The following is a 17,474-nucleotide window of genomic DNA, read 5'->3' on the forward strand; positions in this document are numbered from 1 at the left end:
CTGTGACTTTTAAAATCTGAAATACAATCATGCTTTCCAAAACCTATGTGGAGGCACATGTCCACCTCCTACTGTAAAACCAACAAAAAGCATAGCCCTCTGGTTTTATGTTAAAAAAATTATTATTAAAAAAAGTGAAATTGGTAAGCTATTAATGGGAAATGAAAGGTAGCATAAAGGGTAAGAAATGCACCTATTCGAGGCACCCTTTAGTTTAAAAAGATACATAAACTTGATGTTCAAATAGAACATGAAACTCCAAAAACTGCTTGGTAGGAGTACTTAAAATCTCTTGCAAATTTACGATCACCTATGTTGTTTTTCACATAGAAAGGAAAATTAAAAACTTGCTCAAAGGCAAACACTGCATTTAACAATACTTTCTATAGTTTTTCTTTCTGCCAAAGTGAAAATGTAATGTTACCTGATATACTCTGAACAGTAAACACAAAACCCTAGAAATAGAATCACTGACATTGCTATGAACAATAAACACAAAACCCCAGAAACAGCAGCACTGACATTACTCTGAATAACATTAAACCCTGGGAAACTTGCTTTTGTTCATACTGTATTAAGTAAATTGATTTGTTACAAATCAAAAAGTTACCTGAAACTTTTATAAAGTATACATAATCTTTTTATGTCCAGTTCTGCTTTCTGAAGATGACTTTGATTTTCTTGAAAGAGAAAATCACGAGAACATCCCCTCATTATACCTGTATATGCTAACAGTGAACGTTGGTCTAAACTGTACAAGTCCGTAGTACTTCATTTACAGGAAGGCACAGAAGAGAAAATCAGAAAATGTAGAATTAAAAGATGCATAAAGACCTACTGTTCTTTTAACAGATCAAGAGAACTGCTTCATGGAAAGAACAAAAGCAAATAAGACATTTGACCAGAATTCCACTCTTATCCAGTTTCTTCTAATAGCTGACTCCAAATCAGCCAAGAATTTAAAGTATACACCTGACGGCATCCAGCATACACTTAAAAACTTTCCTGAATAAAAGCCAGCTGCCTAGGACATACCAACAGGGATAACACGGAACACAACATACACTTAAAAATAACAGACAACAGTTTTACTTTGAAGAGATGAATGATGCAGCCATTACTGGGATAAGGTGCGCACAGCAGGGGTTAGAGAGCTCCCCTCATTTCCATGTACAGGAGAGATAAAAATTTGGTATTATATAGGATTGTATTAGACAAAAAGCTAGGGGACATCTGCCCTGTCTTCCAAGGCTCTAGATCACCAGCCTGTTAAATACTTTCACTCCTGTGGGCTACTCTGTTGCCGCTTGAGCACAATGCAAACATTTACATTATGATCAACGCAGTGCATGGAGAGAAGGACTGGGCTTCAATTTGCTGTGACGTATTAAGGGGAGCCCACACTGCATCTTTACTGGCAAAGAAGTTTGTGCCAAACATCAGTCCTAGAAGCACGCCTTGCAGAAACAGAGCCAGTTGCTGGAAGCCCTTGTGTCCACACTGCAGGTGAGACACTCTGAAAGGCCTCCTCATGTGCAACTTCAAGTGCTGGCTCCACCAGGAGAGAAACATCTTTCAGCACATCTGTAGGACACTTAATTGCATACAGAAGTATTCCAACTCTAGATGCAAGGAAAATTTGCACCAAAAAGCAGTTCTCCAACATGCTAAACCACTAATATAGATGAATCTGATAAATCATGTCTGCTAGAATTCTTCTAGCTCCTGAGGTGTGATAGACTGATCAGGACTAAATTACTTCTGGGTCCAGCCTACTGCCCCTCTTGCAGCACAAGTGCCACCTTTCAACGCGATTGGGGCTGCTGGGCCCATCTTTAGGTCAGAAGCAGGCTTGCCTGCAGATTAACTCCCATACTATGGGACTTCTCCAATCACCCTGAGAGCTCCAAGTGAGAAAGCATATGGAAGAAACTAATTTAGGAGAGGTCCCGTTGTCCTAGACTATCCTAGTGAGAACAACTTATAATTTGCTTGCTTAATATACTGGAAATATAAAACCTAGATTTTTATATTAACTCAGATTCATAATAATATAATTTTAAGGATCCATAAATTGGACTAATTTGGTACAAAACCACTATTTAATGAAAAAGATTCCAGTGACTTCATAAATGAATGATAACTAGAACACTTACAGAAAATCAATGCTTTAACAGTCTATCTTCATGTTTACATATGTTCTAAACTTTTTTTTAAAGTATTTTGCAGATAAAGAGACCATACTGCTTTGATAACATCTACAGCTCAACACAAAAAGTTTCATGATGCCAAACAATAGAAGTTGTGCATTTGTCAAATATATACTCTGTTATAATGGGTAACACGTGATTATTTACAGTACATACATACACTGTCAAATTTGATATGTGACCAACTTTTAAAAAACCTGGAATAGTCCAGAAATGGAAAAGTTTCATTTTGGGTGTGGGTATTACAAAACACACTAAGTAGGAGTAGATTTTCAGTATCAGTGAATTACAGTAAACTATTTGAAATAGTTCTCAGTTTAAAAATCAATGATGCCATAGCATATAGAGTTTATCAACAGCAAAATGATCAGTGATTTCAATATTCAGGATTTGACTCCAAGGAGAGGATATTTTTATGGTAGGTTCTTATTAAGGAATTAGCAGCTCATGAAGCCAATGTAACAAGGCAAAACTCTTACCATTTCCATGGTATGGAAGGATATAACCAAAGTAACTTCCAACTGCACAGACATATTACTTCAAATGCAAACTACATAGTTCTACTTTGGTTTACTAGTATGTAGTTTTCATAAAATCTTAATGTAATCCAAGATTAAAGACTATCATTTGCATTGTCCTTCCTCCTCCCAAATCATCTTGTTAATGTAGTACTTTTCACAGTTTCATGTGACACAAACCAGTTTTTTAAAATTAAGTCTTCTGCAACTACTAACAAGTATTTTTTTTGATACTCCAATTGCAAACAGTGTGTATTTCTGTTGGCATTTTAATTTTCCAGGTCCTTAGTTATTTCAGTGCTTGTGTACATGGGAAGAACTTAAGAGTCACTGAATGTATTACCCAAAACTGAAAATTCTCCATGTCTTTCAACTGAATTTTTAAATATGGTAAAGCCTCCCAATTATTACACATTAATGTTTTTTATTATTTAAATGTGATTTACCTATGATTTAAGCTAGTCATTTCAGGAGGAAATTAGAAAATTACCTGCCTTGGAGAGATGACCAAAAAGCCCACCCCTCTTTCAAAATAATTCTAACTTTACACTGAGACTGTCATCCTGTAAACAGTTAAAAATACAAGATTTGAATCCTGCATATACAAATCCCATGTATCCTCTAACTTAACACGTCACTCATTTCTAGTATCCAGAAAACTTTAAAAGTACAACTAATCCATATATTTGTATCTAGGGGAAAAAAAAAAAAAAGTAACATACCTCCTTCAGGTGGCAAAGCTGAAAACATGACAAACATCTAACAAAAACTTACTTCAGCTGCCCAAGCTGATATTTCATCATATGTGCCAAAATATATCCACCACAGCCTTATGAATTGTATTTTGATGTATCTCATGCATTGAAAAAGAATCCCATCAACAGTTAATTATAATAACTATTTCCAATACTAAGTACAACATGTCCCAAAGATTGTGTTTCACTCATCGGCTCTTGTGATACACAAACAAGTCATTTTATATTACTTTGAAAAGTTATTCTCATCAGTAGTACCAGTTATTTTAAGATCCCATGTTTACTCTGAGGCAAAAAATACACTTCGTGAGTTTCAATGAAAACATTCTAGTTTTCATTCTACAAATCAAAAGCAGAATGTAAGGGCTAAGCCACACTGAAATCCTTGCTATGAATTTTTACAAAGATCCCAGCCTGAAAGATTTCTTGCCCTTGAAAATGTAATCTGTTCATATATTGACTGCTTTACAGTTCTATACTACCACTGTTGAGTGATATGTGGAAGAGTATTGTAGCACTTTCATCTTAAAAAACTGCCTAAAGACAATATAGAAACACTGATAATTTACCAACTATTTAACTTGCTATAATTTAAACAAATCTGCAAGAATGAAGATTATTTAATCCAGTCTTGTATTACAGAAAAAAGTATGTATCTTTCAATGCTATAATCAGCGTCTTTCAAGCCACCAAGTTTTCCAAAACGGTTTCCTAAGAAAACAAGGTTGATAGGATCTCTGAAATAGATTCCCATCTCTCTAGCTGACTTCTGAATCTGTTGTCCAATTTCAGTTTTATCTGACAGAGGGAACAGAGTCTCACAACTGGCTGTTGAAACTGGAAGCCAGGCAGGGAAGAAAGGTATAGGTTTGTGTGCCCACCGAGAGGGAAAGCAGAACACTGCTGTGAATCGCTGCATTTGGCAATAGGTAGACAACCAACCATTCAAACACTGCTGGCACAAGCCCAGACTTGTGCCTACATGCCTGGCTCTTGTCAGGAGTACCATCACAGAAGACAAGTGGTGGGTTACTATAGCAGGTATTGGTGTGCATGGGAGAGGGAGAAAGAGAGGTGCGAGACAGAGGTGGAAAGGAAAAGAGTAAAAAAAGCATTTAAGAAAGGGTCTAGGAGGCAAGCTGCTGGAAGACAGGCTTCAGATGGGCGATCCTTACATAACATGCTTTGATTTAGAAGTGCTTCCGTATGTAGTTTTAAATTAACATGACTTGAAGTAGTTGTACTGTTTCACTAACTACCCAGGGGAGCAACCTTAGATTTCTTCAAAGAACACTGCTTTATTATTCACACCGCTCTTGGGGACTTCAAAGATGGCAAAACATTTGGTGAAGGTACAGACAGTTCTGACAGATGTTGGCGAGGGATGTGGCAGGAAGAGACCAGACTGGAAATCCAAAAAGCATGTGGTAAAAGCATAGGTCCAATAAGGAGTAGAATAATGGGCTGACTTTCACTTATCTCTAATTCAGCTGAAGCGGATATTTTAAAATAATTGCAGTTGATATGAAAGGAACAGATTTCCAGGCAAACTAAGATGAAATTTTGATCCACCTAGGAAAGTGGAAAAGAGTCTATTATACATTCCTATCAGTCATGCTGGAGAAGAACAGAAGTCCCCATCCAACCACAGCTATCCACAATCCAGTGTTGTGAAGATCTTTGAGTCTGGAGGGATCAGATTGTTTAATCACTGTTCCTCGTCCAGATGTAAAGGTGGGGACTCTGGTCAACTTACTGAGGTCCTGATAATAGAACTGCCCCAACCATGTTAAAAACACTGGTGTCCTGTTCCGTTTTTCTATGAGTGGGACTCAAGGGACAAGTTAAACTGGGTGAAATATAACATCTGTCTCTTCAACCACAAATGCCATCAGAAACACAACTAAGAAATGGCAGTTTTTAACAGTATGGGATGCAAAAATATAAAATTCAGATCAGTCCTAATACTGTGAGACAACAAAGAACACCTGAGGCATGTTGTAGAGGCAAGAATGTCATTCACTGCGGAATTGGTTCAAAAAGAAATTTGATTTTAAATGTCAGTAGGCTTCTCTTGGAGATTATCTTTCTGAAAGAGAAAAGACACTTCATGCAATCTTACTGATGTACTATGTAACTCTATTATCATTTGGATGCATAGGTCTTTCACACGTGACCAGAATGCACTTCAAACTGGATAATGCCCTCAAATAAGAATGTGAGGCTTCAGTTCCTCCTGTGGCTGTAATCCATTTGTAACAAATCTCCAGATGCGTAAGAGCCACATACAACATACGTATCCCAGAGGAGAGACACACAGAAAAGGTGGTTTCTTCAAATGGTGCAGGGTTCCTGCTACCGAAGCCAGAACTGATGAAATGCTCTTTATAGCCTGGGAAATAAAAACCCACTTAACTGAGGGAGAATGGACTGAATGCAGCTTTATTTGGAGGCAAGGAGCAGAAGTCACGTGTATCACCACATATACAAATGAGGTTATGTGTCCTAAAGGTGTCAGATACTGTTTTATTTGCAGAGACTGGCTAGGAAGTGAACCAAATAATAAAACTTAACATAGACTGTTTTCAGATCACAAGTAGGAAAGGTATCATCACTACATAAGTAAAAATAGGTTCAGAGTATTTCAGTAATATAAAATTTAGTTGTTGATTCTCATTGAGATCGAGAAGATTAAATAGAACCTGGGCATTGCTTGAAATTAAATAACAGCTTTCTTATAGGTATTCCTAGGAGTTAATTAACCAGTCAAAGAAAGAGGGAGAGCCCTTGAGATCTGAAATGGGAGTCTATTATTACCATCATACAAAGAACTGAACAGGTATGGAAAGACCATAGACCTTGTTTCCTCTTAGGGACCACTGAATAGATGTTAAGAATGCTGAAGTATGCAGTTACTGGTTCTAAAAATATTTAGCAATGTAGCACCCACTGTCAATTTAGGCAGACTATTGTGAAGGGTCCCTGAAAAGGCACAGAGATGGAGAATTATGTTGTAGCAAAGAAGCAAATCAAATCCTAGAGCCCTTACCTGTAAAGTCCATGCTAAAGCATCTGATGTTAGTTGATATAAATGTAGTTTGAAAGACTACCAGTCTCTCTCTAACAGAGAGACAGCCAATGAAGACCAGTTCAAGACTCCCATCTGTGTTCAAGACATCATCTGCATCAACAGTTTGGAAGGGCCACTGCCCATAGTTGTTGCAGTGATGGAAGTATCCTCTACAGACTGCTTTATAATGCTTTTCTCATGCTGGCTGGTGGAATATGAGATTCCTCTGTGGCATATTATCTTCTGTGAGATAAGGCATTAAAAAATGTCAAACAACTGGAAAATACCTGCAGAATACCTGAAAAAGTAAAAGATTTTCCTGCTTGAGAGCTGTATAGGAAGAAACTGAAGGAAAGGTCCTTGACTTAGCTGTCACTATTCAAGAGGTCTGCAGCCACAACTGTTCCCACTTCAGAATGGCAGGTGTCAAAGATCATATACTGTATCCTCCTCAGCCTTGAAGAGGGGTTTTGGGTCTATGTGGAATTTGGAAAAAGCCAAAAGAAAATCCTTTCCAAGACCAAGAGAGGGGAAAAAGACACAAAAGGAAGCACACCACCCCCAAGATAGCGGAGTTCTTATCATGGGTCAGAAAATAAAATACAGGCCTTCTAATTTGGACCAGCAAATGGTGACACATTTTATCTGAAAGTGTTCATCGAGGGATAGAGGTGGTGATGGACACAAAATATTCATGGTAAGCAATTTGTTTCAACAGGGTAGTTGAAGCAAACTGGCTGAAGTTGCTCTCTGCCTTGTGAACAAGAGTGAAAGAAATTCTTTCCTGTGAGGGTGGTGAGACGCTGGAACTGGTTTCCCAGAGAAGCTGTGGCTGCCCCCTCCCTGGCAGGGTTCAAGGCCAGGTTGGTCGGGGCTTTGAGCCTGCTGGTCTAGTGGAAGGTGTCCCTGCCCATGGCAGGGGGGTTGGAACCAGATGATCTTTAGGGTCCCTTCTAACCCAAACCATTCTACGACATGATGAAAGGATTGCATTTACTCTACAGTATCTGCATTACCTTTCTGGTACTGCAAACAGAAGAGGGTTCTCAATAGGGCAGAATAAAAAGCAACATTTAGACTAATTCAAATCCTTTTTCACCTTCACCCATGTCACCCAGACAGAAAAGGGAGCCTACTTGATCCAAGGGTGGGGTGAGGCTGTGGAGAAAAAGCAAACACAAACCAAAGAGCAAGAATTAATAACAGAGAAATCTACAGTGAGTACATTGTAGAACTATCCATCTGGAAAGCAGGGCTTTTAACATGAACTCAGCTAAGTTATGGAAACCACAATATATGCTCCGTTCCTGTGGGAGAAGATGGCTTAATGAGACAGCCAATGAAAAAAAGCCACAGCATTGCAGTTTTTCAAAAAGAAGAGAAACTCACAGTACAGTGAATACACATTTAACAATTACATCGACGCAGATGTTGGTGTTTTAGTGCAAAACATTAGAAGAAGGCAACAATTCACTTGTTGACACACACAAAAAAAAGAGCACCTTCTTCACTATGTAATCTGTCCTTCAAAGCAGGGAACAAGAGATTGCTGTGAAACAATAAAGATTAGGTATAAAGTCTTTTTTTTTTTTTTTTATTCACAGTTACTACCTCATATTGCTCATCATCACAGAATTAAGTCTCTGTTTTGAAAACAAAAATACATCACTTGCATTATAGACCAGGATTCAGCAAATTTGAGTTTACTGGGATTGTTATCCAATTACTAAATTCCCTATTGGCCTCCAGTCACAAATTTAATCTGAAAGGGCAGCTTTTCAAATTACCTGCAGTCTGCCATATTCAGATATTTTTATTTTTTTGGAGGACAGAATACAGTGCTATGCAAATGCCAAATTTATTCCTAAGAGGAACCAAAGTAGAAGTGGGCAAATTTCATGGTTTATGACTTCCAAAAACTTCACAATATAATTCACTCAGGATGAATGGTAGCTTCTATTATCATGCCACTTTTCTTCTACTTAGAAAAATGAATTTCTGTATTAAACACTATTTCTATATCTAATACTATTTCAGCCTATAGACATGAAGTATTTGCTACACAACCTGTGGTGAGCATTAACATATAACTATTTAGCAATTACAATAAGAAGGTGGGAAATAAACAAGTATGACAGGAACATTTGATAGCAGAGTTCAAAGCCAGTGAAGATTTACTGCAGAAACTCAAATTTTCCTAAATACAGTTCTCGCAGTACCAAAACCTGTACTTAAAAGTTGAAAATCAGCTTCTAGTGTTCAGTTTCCCACCTAAACTATATAATTCTCTCTTGGGATGATGAAAACCCTCTGGTTTGCTTCAATCCAGAATGATGAAATGTTTTTGGAAATGGACCATTTTAATTATTTTCTAACTCGAGTATGACAAAAATGTTTCTAAAGGACAATTATTAGCCTGGTTAATTATTCTAATAGTAATATCTTATGGCTTTACATGTGAAATGTATGAGCTCTATGAAGAAATTCAGAAAACAATTTATTAATAATGCCATGTAATCCAGTGTTATTTTGTACTGGTAAGTAGCATTTTAGGGAATCTTTATACACCCATTTGTTGATACGTGTATGGAGAAAATACTAAGTATTCACAAACTTTACACATTTTCACATATTATAAAAACAGTATCGCCTTTTATGTTCATATTTGAATTTGGTATTTCAGGTAGATAATTCCAGTAGTAGCAGAATAGAGCAATTAGCTTCTATGAAAACCCAGTATGTTTTTTCCTTTAATTAATACAAAACTTGTGATATTTTTCTCCTTAAAGCTGTATTATACGGTAAAGCCCATCTCACATCACACCAATTACCTTAGCTTTCTTAACTATGCATAGGCAGTCACTGAAATTCTTTCCTAAGCACATCCACACTGCCTCAGTATTTCCATACCAAAGTGACTAACTTATTCAAGTCTTAGACAGACAACTTTGGCAGCCCCCTGTAACACAGAACAGTTACTTTTAAAGTACATATATAAACTTATATGCTTATAAAGATACCCTAAAGTATCAAATCAGTAGACCAAAATTGCATTGAACTCCTTATAACACAAATTAAAATAAAGAAATACATATTTCATACCCTTCTTATCTAAAATAAACCAGCACTGGAAAAAATGCACTTAAATACTGAAATGAAGTTACTTCAGTTTTAGAAACAAACAAATATATTACTCAGCTAATCGAATGTGACTTCTGATGTTATATAAGGAGACAAATAAAGATAGAAAATTAAGGTAATGTCCTAAATATCACTAAATGTGCTTCACCTCTGCTAGGAAGAGTGAAAAGCTTCCATCACCATCCACAGTCCCCATCCTCACTTTTTTGGTATTCATAACGTAAACAATACTTCACTATTCAATATAGCTGAAAAATAGAGTAATTGTGGCAGAATAATAGAGTAATTGTGAGTAGAACTTGTACCTGGAAAGGCCACGGCACCTGACTAGTACAAGAAGCAAATGATAGAGGAAAGAGCCATCCACATTTTTCTTTCCCACTTGATTTGGAATTAGAATTAACATTTTTTTATGCAACACATTTCTGTAAATATAAATTTGATTGATATTTAAAATCTGCAATACTAGCTGAAACTCTATCAATTTATTAATCATATTTTAACAATGAGCCAGGATGCCTACTCCTCCAAATGTGAAAATCAGAATATCAACCCATCATATGATGGCTCAGGCCCAATGTCTTCACTACTGTATCAAATATATCTGGAACCAACATTGGTTTCCCAACTAAAAGGGATACAGAATGACACAATGATGTTCTCAGCCTTTGTTTCTATGCAGTATGTTTACTTTCAGAATTTACTTGATACAGTGACTATTAATGCAATTATAAAATTGCATTTAGCAATGTCTTTGATGCATTTACTATTTGCAAGGCACTCTGCATATAATACTAAAAAGAAAGAAAAAACTAATTTTTTTTTCTTTAAAAACCAGCCTTTCAATTGATAGGTTAATATACATCCAAACTAGATGTTGCTCATATCCTCCTTCCTGAAACAGGAAGCTGTAATTCCTTCTAGATACTAGTAAGTATTCTTAGGGGGCAGGACCCAATACATTACCTTCCAGTCCCCAATTTCAGTTTATGAAGACATTCACTCTAATATGAGGAAAAGTACTCCTTAGGACTGCTCAACCTACAAAGGGACAGTAAGCGACCCAGCATTTCTATACTGCTTTGTGCATTTTTCACAACAGGTGCTTTACACATTCAGCACTACAATCTATTCCACTAAATGTATAGCTAACTAACTTGCAGAAACAATGCATCATTTAGGTTATAGTCAAAATATTGTTTCATGGAGATGACTCAAGTATGTTCCTATAGCATACCGATAATCTTTAAAAATTAGACAAAAGTTTGTTTCTTAACCAACTGAAATGCAAACTCAGCAAATGGAAAGGAAACAGAGCGTAGGCTTTGCAGGGAACTAGGACGTTGGAAAACTGAATAAATAGATGACTACTAGAATAACTTATCTTCCTAACTGTATTTAAAAAGACTTGAAATTATTAAGGAATACAATTTTCCTAAAAATGGTTAATGTAATATTCATGGTCACTACTTAAGCATAACTTCTTTTTAAGTTTTCCAATTGAGAAGTGCTCCTACAATATATTAAATCGAGAGTTTAGCAGTTCATGGGAAATTCTTTCATTTTTCATTTGTGGTTCTAGAAAAGGTTCTCTTCATTGCGTTGGCTTTCTTTCATTTCTTCTCTCATCCCTTCTTTCTTCCTTCATTTCAAAGGGCTTCTCATGCAACAAGTGGTACTGTTTTATTTTGAATATTTAGATCTAAATTCTGCTGGATCTAAAGTTCCTATTAGAACTGCTAGAAGTACTTCCCACATCTCATTTTACAAGTTTTCATCTAGGCTTGGAAACAGCATGCAAGGAGTCAGTACAAAGTCATTCTCTCAACGGCCTCAGCACAAAACGGTATCAAAACATGTAACATTTCAGGAGAAGGAATTCAGCGACACAAAAATTGGAACAACTCAAATATAAACACATGAAAAGCGATATCATCTAAGCAGCCCTACTCTCAACTACTTCATATATAAAACTGAAACTCCCCCTCTGAAAGAAAACAGATGGATGAGAAGTATTTTCCCAAAAGGAAGTAATTTGCTTATTTGCTTAGGGGCATATACAACTACATTTCATAGTCTGTATCAGCCAACCATGAACAATGTCCTTAAATGATCATTGTGAAAGCTGCATATAGTGGGATGAATGTTAAAAATTTTCTAAAACTTTAGAGAACATATAGCTATGACTAAATGGCTGGATTTAGTCAGAGAATTGGGGTAAACACAGTGAATACAATTCTTTTAGGATGGTAAATCCCAAATAATTGGCTCGGTTAAGATTCAGTCTTACACCTCTCAATTTAATGACCTCTACATTACACTTTCTATGCCTCAACTCTAAGAACAAATAATACAAAACCTCATGACTGAGTTATCTCTTTATGATCTGAGCAGTAAGTCATCATAATTACTACTCATTATTATGGGATAGACAACACTTCTCACAAAAGCAATACATGCATTACAGGACCTTGACCTAATTCCTAAATGTTCTCACTTTGGAGTTTTTGCCACAAATTGTCAAAATACCTACCACTGCCCAAGGATTAATTTCTCCAGCGTTCAAAGACAAAGGCAGAATGCTCTTTAATACTTCTCATGTGCAATTTCCTCAACGTATATGGGTACTGCGGTCTTGATAAAAGTCACGGCACACTGATCAATGAGCCCTAACCTTCTAGCTCTGCAGAGATCAGCCCTCCCCGCCTACCACAGACATGTACACCTCAATCTTCCCACTCAATTTTCTCTTTATCATCTGCATATCTCTGCTGTTCTTCGAAGTCCAGAGTTCTTCAAGACACTCTGTAGGCCTGAAAAGATGTCAGGGAGGTGGAAAAACTAGAATTAGTTCTTTACGTCTTAGATTGGAGAAGGCATCCCTGGCTTCTTCACAACCTTTTCTTCTTTACCAAACCAAGACATGAAAAAGAACATGTCCTGTAGAAAGTTGGAATAGCCACTTTGAGGAGCTTTGGTTCCTCCATTTAAAAATTCTTTTAGTACAGCAGAAGTACAGACCATCAAAAACTAAGAGGAGATAGATCTGATTTTTCCTTGCAGCTACCACAGTTGGCTGCTCATTCCAAAATCTGGGAAATGGGAAAATACAATGAGACAGAAATGTTTCTCCTGACCAAATCCAAAAATCATACGATGGCTAAAGTTTCTCATGAAAGCTACCTCCATTCAAAGCCAAAACTACATTTCTTAAAAAAAAAAAAAAAAAAAGAAAAAGAAAAAAGAAGAAATTAAAAAAGAAGGAATTAAAAAAGAAGAAATTAAAATACATATCTTCAGAGAAAATAAAGCCACCGTGACTTTGGATAAATTGATGTCATGAACTTGTTTCATTAAAAACAAATATGCCACCATACACTGCTGCACCACATATAAAGTCTCTTTTACTACAATGAAAACTTTAGATAAAATCTAGAATTACTTGGATAAACGCTGGTGTAAAAATCCCTTGCACTGCTGGTGTGAAAATCCCTTGCATGAATAAATAAAGCACAAGTTTTCCCATGGAAAACCTCGCAAACAAACAATAAACAAAGAAACTGCCCAGAAGCACCTGATCATAGAAACACACATCTGTAGTAGGAACAAATTCACCCACCAGTAAAACCGGAGAAGACCCACAAAGAGCAGAATAAAGTTTCAGAGTTATGGTCTGTGATCTTGCAAAGCTAGAATAAGGTAGATACCTCAACAAAAGTATTTTTATTTTGAGGTGCCCCTTGCCAACTATGAGACCTCAAAGTTGGCCTTTGCTCTAGAAAACTTATTTGGACAAAGCAACCCATATGAACTACTGCATTATACAGAACAATTTAAATTAATTCAAGAATAGCATTTACACTATGAAGCTTAAACCAACCAGTAGAGTAACTTCAGTTCTCTTTGGGGGCCCACAGATCTCACAGGAAACACCCTGCTCTAACATTCATTTTAAAAAGGGGTTTCTTCCTGCAGAAAGGAACTTTGAAATCAATTGCTGATAGAAGTATTTGAAGATTCACTGCTGATTTAGCCAGGTTAGAGCTATTGACAAGAACAGAACACCCTTTGTCTCCCTGCTCTTAATCAGAACACTGAAAATTTAAACCCTACTTTACTCCCAAAGTTATTTCTGCAGTTGCCTCACACATCTATAATTTATTAGATATCCAGACTGTCTCAACCAAAACCAATTCCACTTACTCATGGAAACTAAAGACTCTGAAACCACATGCTCTGTAACCATTTCCTGAAGTGGAATTCTTCAAAATCTGATTGATTTCTTCTCTGATGAAGAAAGACTTTTAAAAAATTTTATTACCTGCATTCACTGGTCGTGGGAGCAAAAAAAAAAAAAGGAATGGTGTAGCTATTTTTCACTACTTTCCCAAAGTAGAAGAGTTACTATAAGTATAGTTTATTTGGATATACATAGGTTACTTTTGCAGGGACCAGAGTTGTTAACATATACTAGTAATGGTTGAATTTTTACACATGCATCTTATTTTCCCTCATGGCCACTGACACTCTGTTGGTGTCCTGAGATTAAATGCTGTACCCAGTAACACTCCCCCTTAGCCCAGTTCTGGTAAACACCACTGACCCAAATTCAGCATCTCCTATAGCAGTGTCAGTGTTTGCTCAGGTGTCCCTCTGTTGAACTTTGATGAAAAACATTGTTAAGGAAGAGAAGTGAATGTTCTTTATTCTGAGAGACAATACTATCAAGGATGCTAAAGAAAGGCCCTGAGAATATGTAGAACAGGGTACAGTGATCAAAGTTAGAAAAATAAAAAAAATGCAATCCGAAACCATAAGTAGAGTCCCAACACAGCAGAACAGGCACACTTTCTCTGAAAAGCAGTAATTTGTAACTTATTCAGATGTCTCAGCCAGGAGTTACCTCTGCTTATCTGATTCTTCAAGTCTATAAATACTACAATGCTGTAACTGAAAATGGATAGCCAATTCTCTTGTGGCCTATGTGCTCCCAACACCTGGGAAAAGGCTCAGGGAATTTTTGAAAAACTTACACAGTTCCGAAGTGTCCCCACACACAGTTTCAATCACCTGAAGTCACCGGACACTCATTCCATGCTGTCTTTCCACTTTCAAAGTGTCTGCACTCAAACTTCCAAACCATGGGAGAGTTTGCATGTCAGCAGACAGTACATACAAAAGCAGCTATTAACCTGCTCTTGTTCTATTGTTGGTACTGAAACATTTTCTTGTTACATTTCACATAACATTTCAACCCATTGGTATTACTTTATACAGTGTCTGACCACACTCTGACATTCCTAAAAGTTCTGAATAGTCTCAGCTTGTCATTCCCAGGAAGAAAAAGTACTCATATTCTTGTCAATAAAATCTGCCTCAAAGTTGCTGTTTTAAGGAAGAAATTAGTTCTTAAGCTATTTCATTCTACCTCCAATTCGTTATAGTAAAATGAGGCTAATAGCATTTCTGTACATACCAAATGAGTTTTGATAGTCAAGATGTGGAGATAAAGACCATACAGATAGAATAAAATACCTGTTATTTTAGCAATGGGGGAAACTGCTGACTCACTGGTAGACTTTCATTAAAACTAGGAATTGACTCAGCTGTCACTGTTTAAGACTATTTCATGCAGCAGCAGTTACAAGAGAATTTAAGCCCAATTACACGCTTGAGTTAATTTTTTTTAACTTCACTTCTAGCTGTAAGTGTGATCTTCAGCCCAAAGATGCTGTGTTGCATTTTGCCCATTCATTAAAATCCAGTGAAAATGTAGAAAGTTTTAGAATGTCAGCTATGGACAGATTTATTTATTTTCGAAAGTATGACTGAAAAACATTTCTCTGAAAGTCACAGCTACAGCAGATTGGTCCACATTTAGAGTAATGCAAATATATTCTGGCAGACAGCAATAGATGTCTATAGTATTTAATTCAAAATGTTCTGAGATAGAAAAGCAAAGTAGATGATTGTTCAATCCACAGTTAAGAGAATGATGTTTATTGCTGTACTCAACATCAAATGTAAAACCCTTTAGTACTCTGGTGCTTCATTTAGAACAGCAGCCAACTTTCTTTGTGTAGGGTGGTATGCAGAATTTGAGTAAAACCTTTTGCTTGTTGAACCTCCATGCTCAAGAAAAGTCCCTGAGATAGCAATGAAGATTCTGTCCTGTTTCCTAATTTCCCTACACTACTTGTCCATAGTGACAGTAGTGTAGGAAGATTGCTTCTTTCTAGGTTTTTAGGCCAAATTACTCAGCTAATGACAAAAATTACTATTCTTCTGCTTAATAATTGCCTGATGTTCTTCTGTTTAAACATAATGGTTCAGGCTCCTGTAAAGCATATGCAGGTTGAAAGCATTAAAGCTATACTTTCCCTCCCCCCCCCCCCAACTTAATCTTTCAAATTTAATTAGTCCTGATATCTATTTTTAATCTAGAACAACAAACTATGGTTATAGATTAAAAATTGTGAAAGCACTGTCAGGGAGATTAAACTACTAATAGGCACCTACACATAACTTTCCTTTTTATATCTCTCTTACACTATAGAAATTTAAGACAGTACTTATCCCAATTATGGTGTTCTAAAGCATACCATTCCCCCAGCCCAATAAATTAAGATAGAACCAGAAGACTTCACTAAAATTTATGAGATATCATTAAACCATGTGAACAACTCTGCCTTCAAGGGATGGCTTAATTAAAAGGTTTGTTGACTACAATTTTACATTAAAGCCACATGAAACTCACATCGTAGCAAGATACGAACTTTGAATTTATGTGGTGTTTATCTACCAGAGGTTACCAAAAATCACATCTAACATACCTTGGCAAAAAAGACTGTGAGGTGTGTTTCACTGCCAAGAATCCAAATGGGAAATTTTGGAGATTTCAAATAGGAACCAACCTAAAAAGGTGTAACAAAATGAGAAACACAAAGCAAACAGAAAACTCATCTAGTCAGTGATCAAGTTAATGACAATTTATTTAGTAGAGTCCCAACTGCTCTGAAAACGAATATAAAATGTTCAATAAAGTGACAAAGCAGCACAAAAAATTTAGATTCTAATTTTTATCAATGACTCCTGTTGGACTTGGAAAACAACATAGCTTATGATAATTAACTGAAATAAGTCATCAGTGAGACTGTGGTATCAAAAATATCCCTTACTTCAACCTTGGAGATATGCTTCAAACACTGCACATGAGTAAGTACTCCTATGCTTAACAATACTAAAATCAGATGCTAAATGAAGTAGAAGTACACTTGACTTGTTAGCTGGTTTGGGATGGACCAATTTGGAATTTACATTTATTTAATAATGGACAGTTATTTACAGTCAATATACCAGAGTTCTGCCAACTACATAATCCTCTTTAAACCTGAGCTAAATTAAAGGAATTTAATAGACATTGAAAAGAAAGCAAAGACCAACCAAAAAGCATTTTGAAATTAAAAGTATTAATGCTGTTTCAAAAGTAGTATTTGTAAAGCACAAAGTTTCTCAAATAAAAGCCTTAAATCAAGAAACTCTATGTCACAACAGGAAGAAACAATGTGGACTAGGTTGTACTTTCAGATGTTCACAGATAAATTGATAAAGTAACTTAAGTCTTGAATATAGTCTATTCAGAATACATTTACTTAATAGTAGTTTTACCATTTTTACTCATGGCTATTTATTTTAAATGGAAATAAAAAGAGGACAATAAAATGTCAACATTCACAAGAGCAAGCCACTTTGAGACTTCACAGTTTCATAACCATATACA

General features: G+C 36.3%; 1 protein-coding gene across 4 annotated transcripts in view; it reads right to left on the minus strand.

The window, feature by feature from the left end:
* MINDY3 (MINDY lysine 48 deubiquitinase 3) overlaps window positions 1–17,474 on the minus strand; it is a 54,932-nt gene that overhangs the window by 12,205 nt on the left and 25,253 nt on the right. For all 4 annotated transcript variants that reach the window (XM_042801846.1, XM_042801847.1, XM_032991649.2 and 1 more), the window contains one exon: window positions 16,528–16,608. In XM_042801846.1, the coding sequence (XP_042657780.1) occupies window positions 16,528–16,608 (81 nt within the window). The remainder of the gene's footprint in view (window positions 1–16,527; window positions 16,609–17,474) is intronic.

Source organism: Tyto alba, unplaced genomic scaffold (genome assembly GCF_018691265.1).
Source record: "Tyto alba isolate M040663 unplaced genomic scaffold, T.alba_DEE_v4.0 Super-Scaffold_38, whole genome shotgun sequence".
NCBI lineage: Eukaryota > Metazoa > Chordata > Aves > Strigiformes > Tytonidae > Tyto > Tyto alba.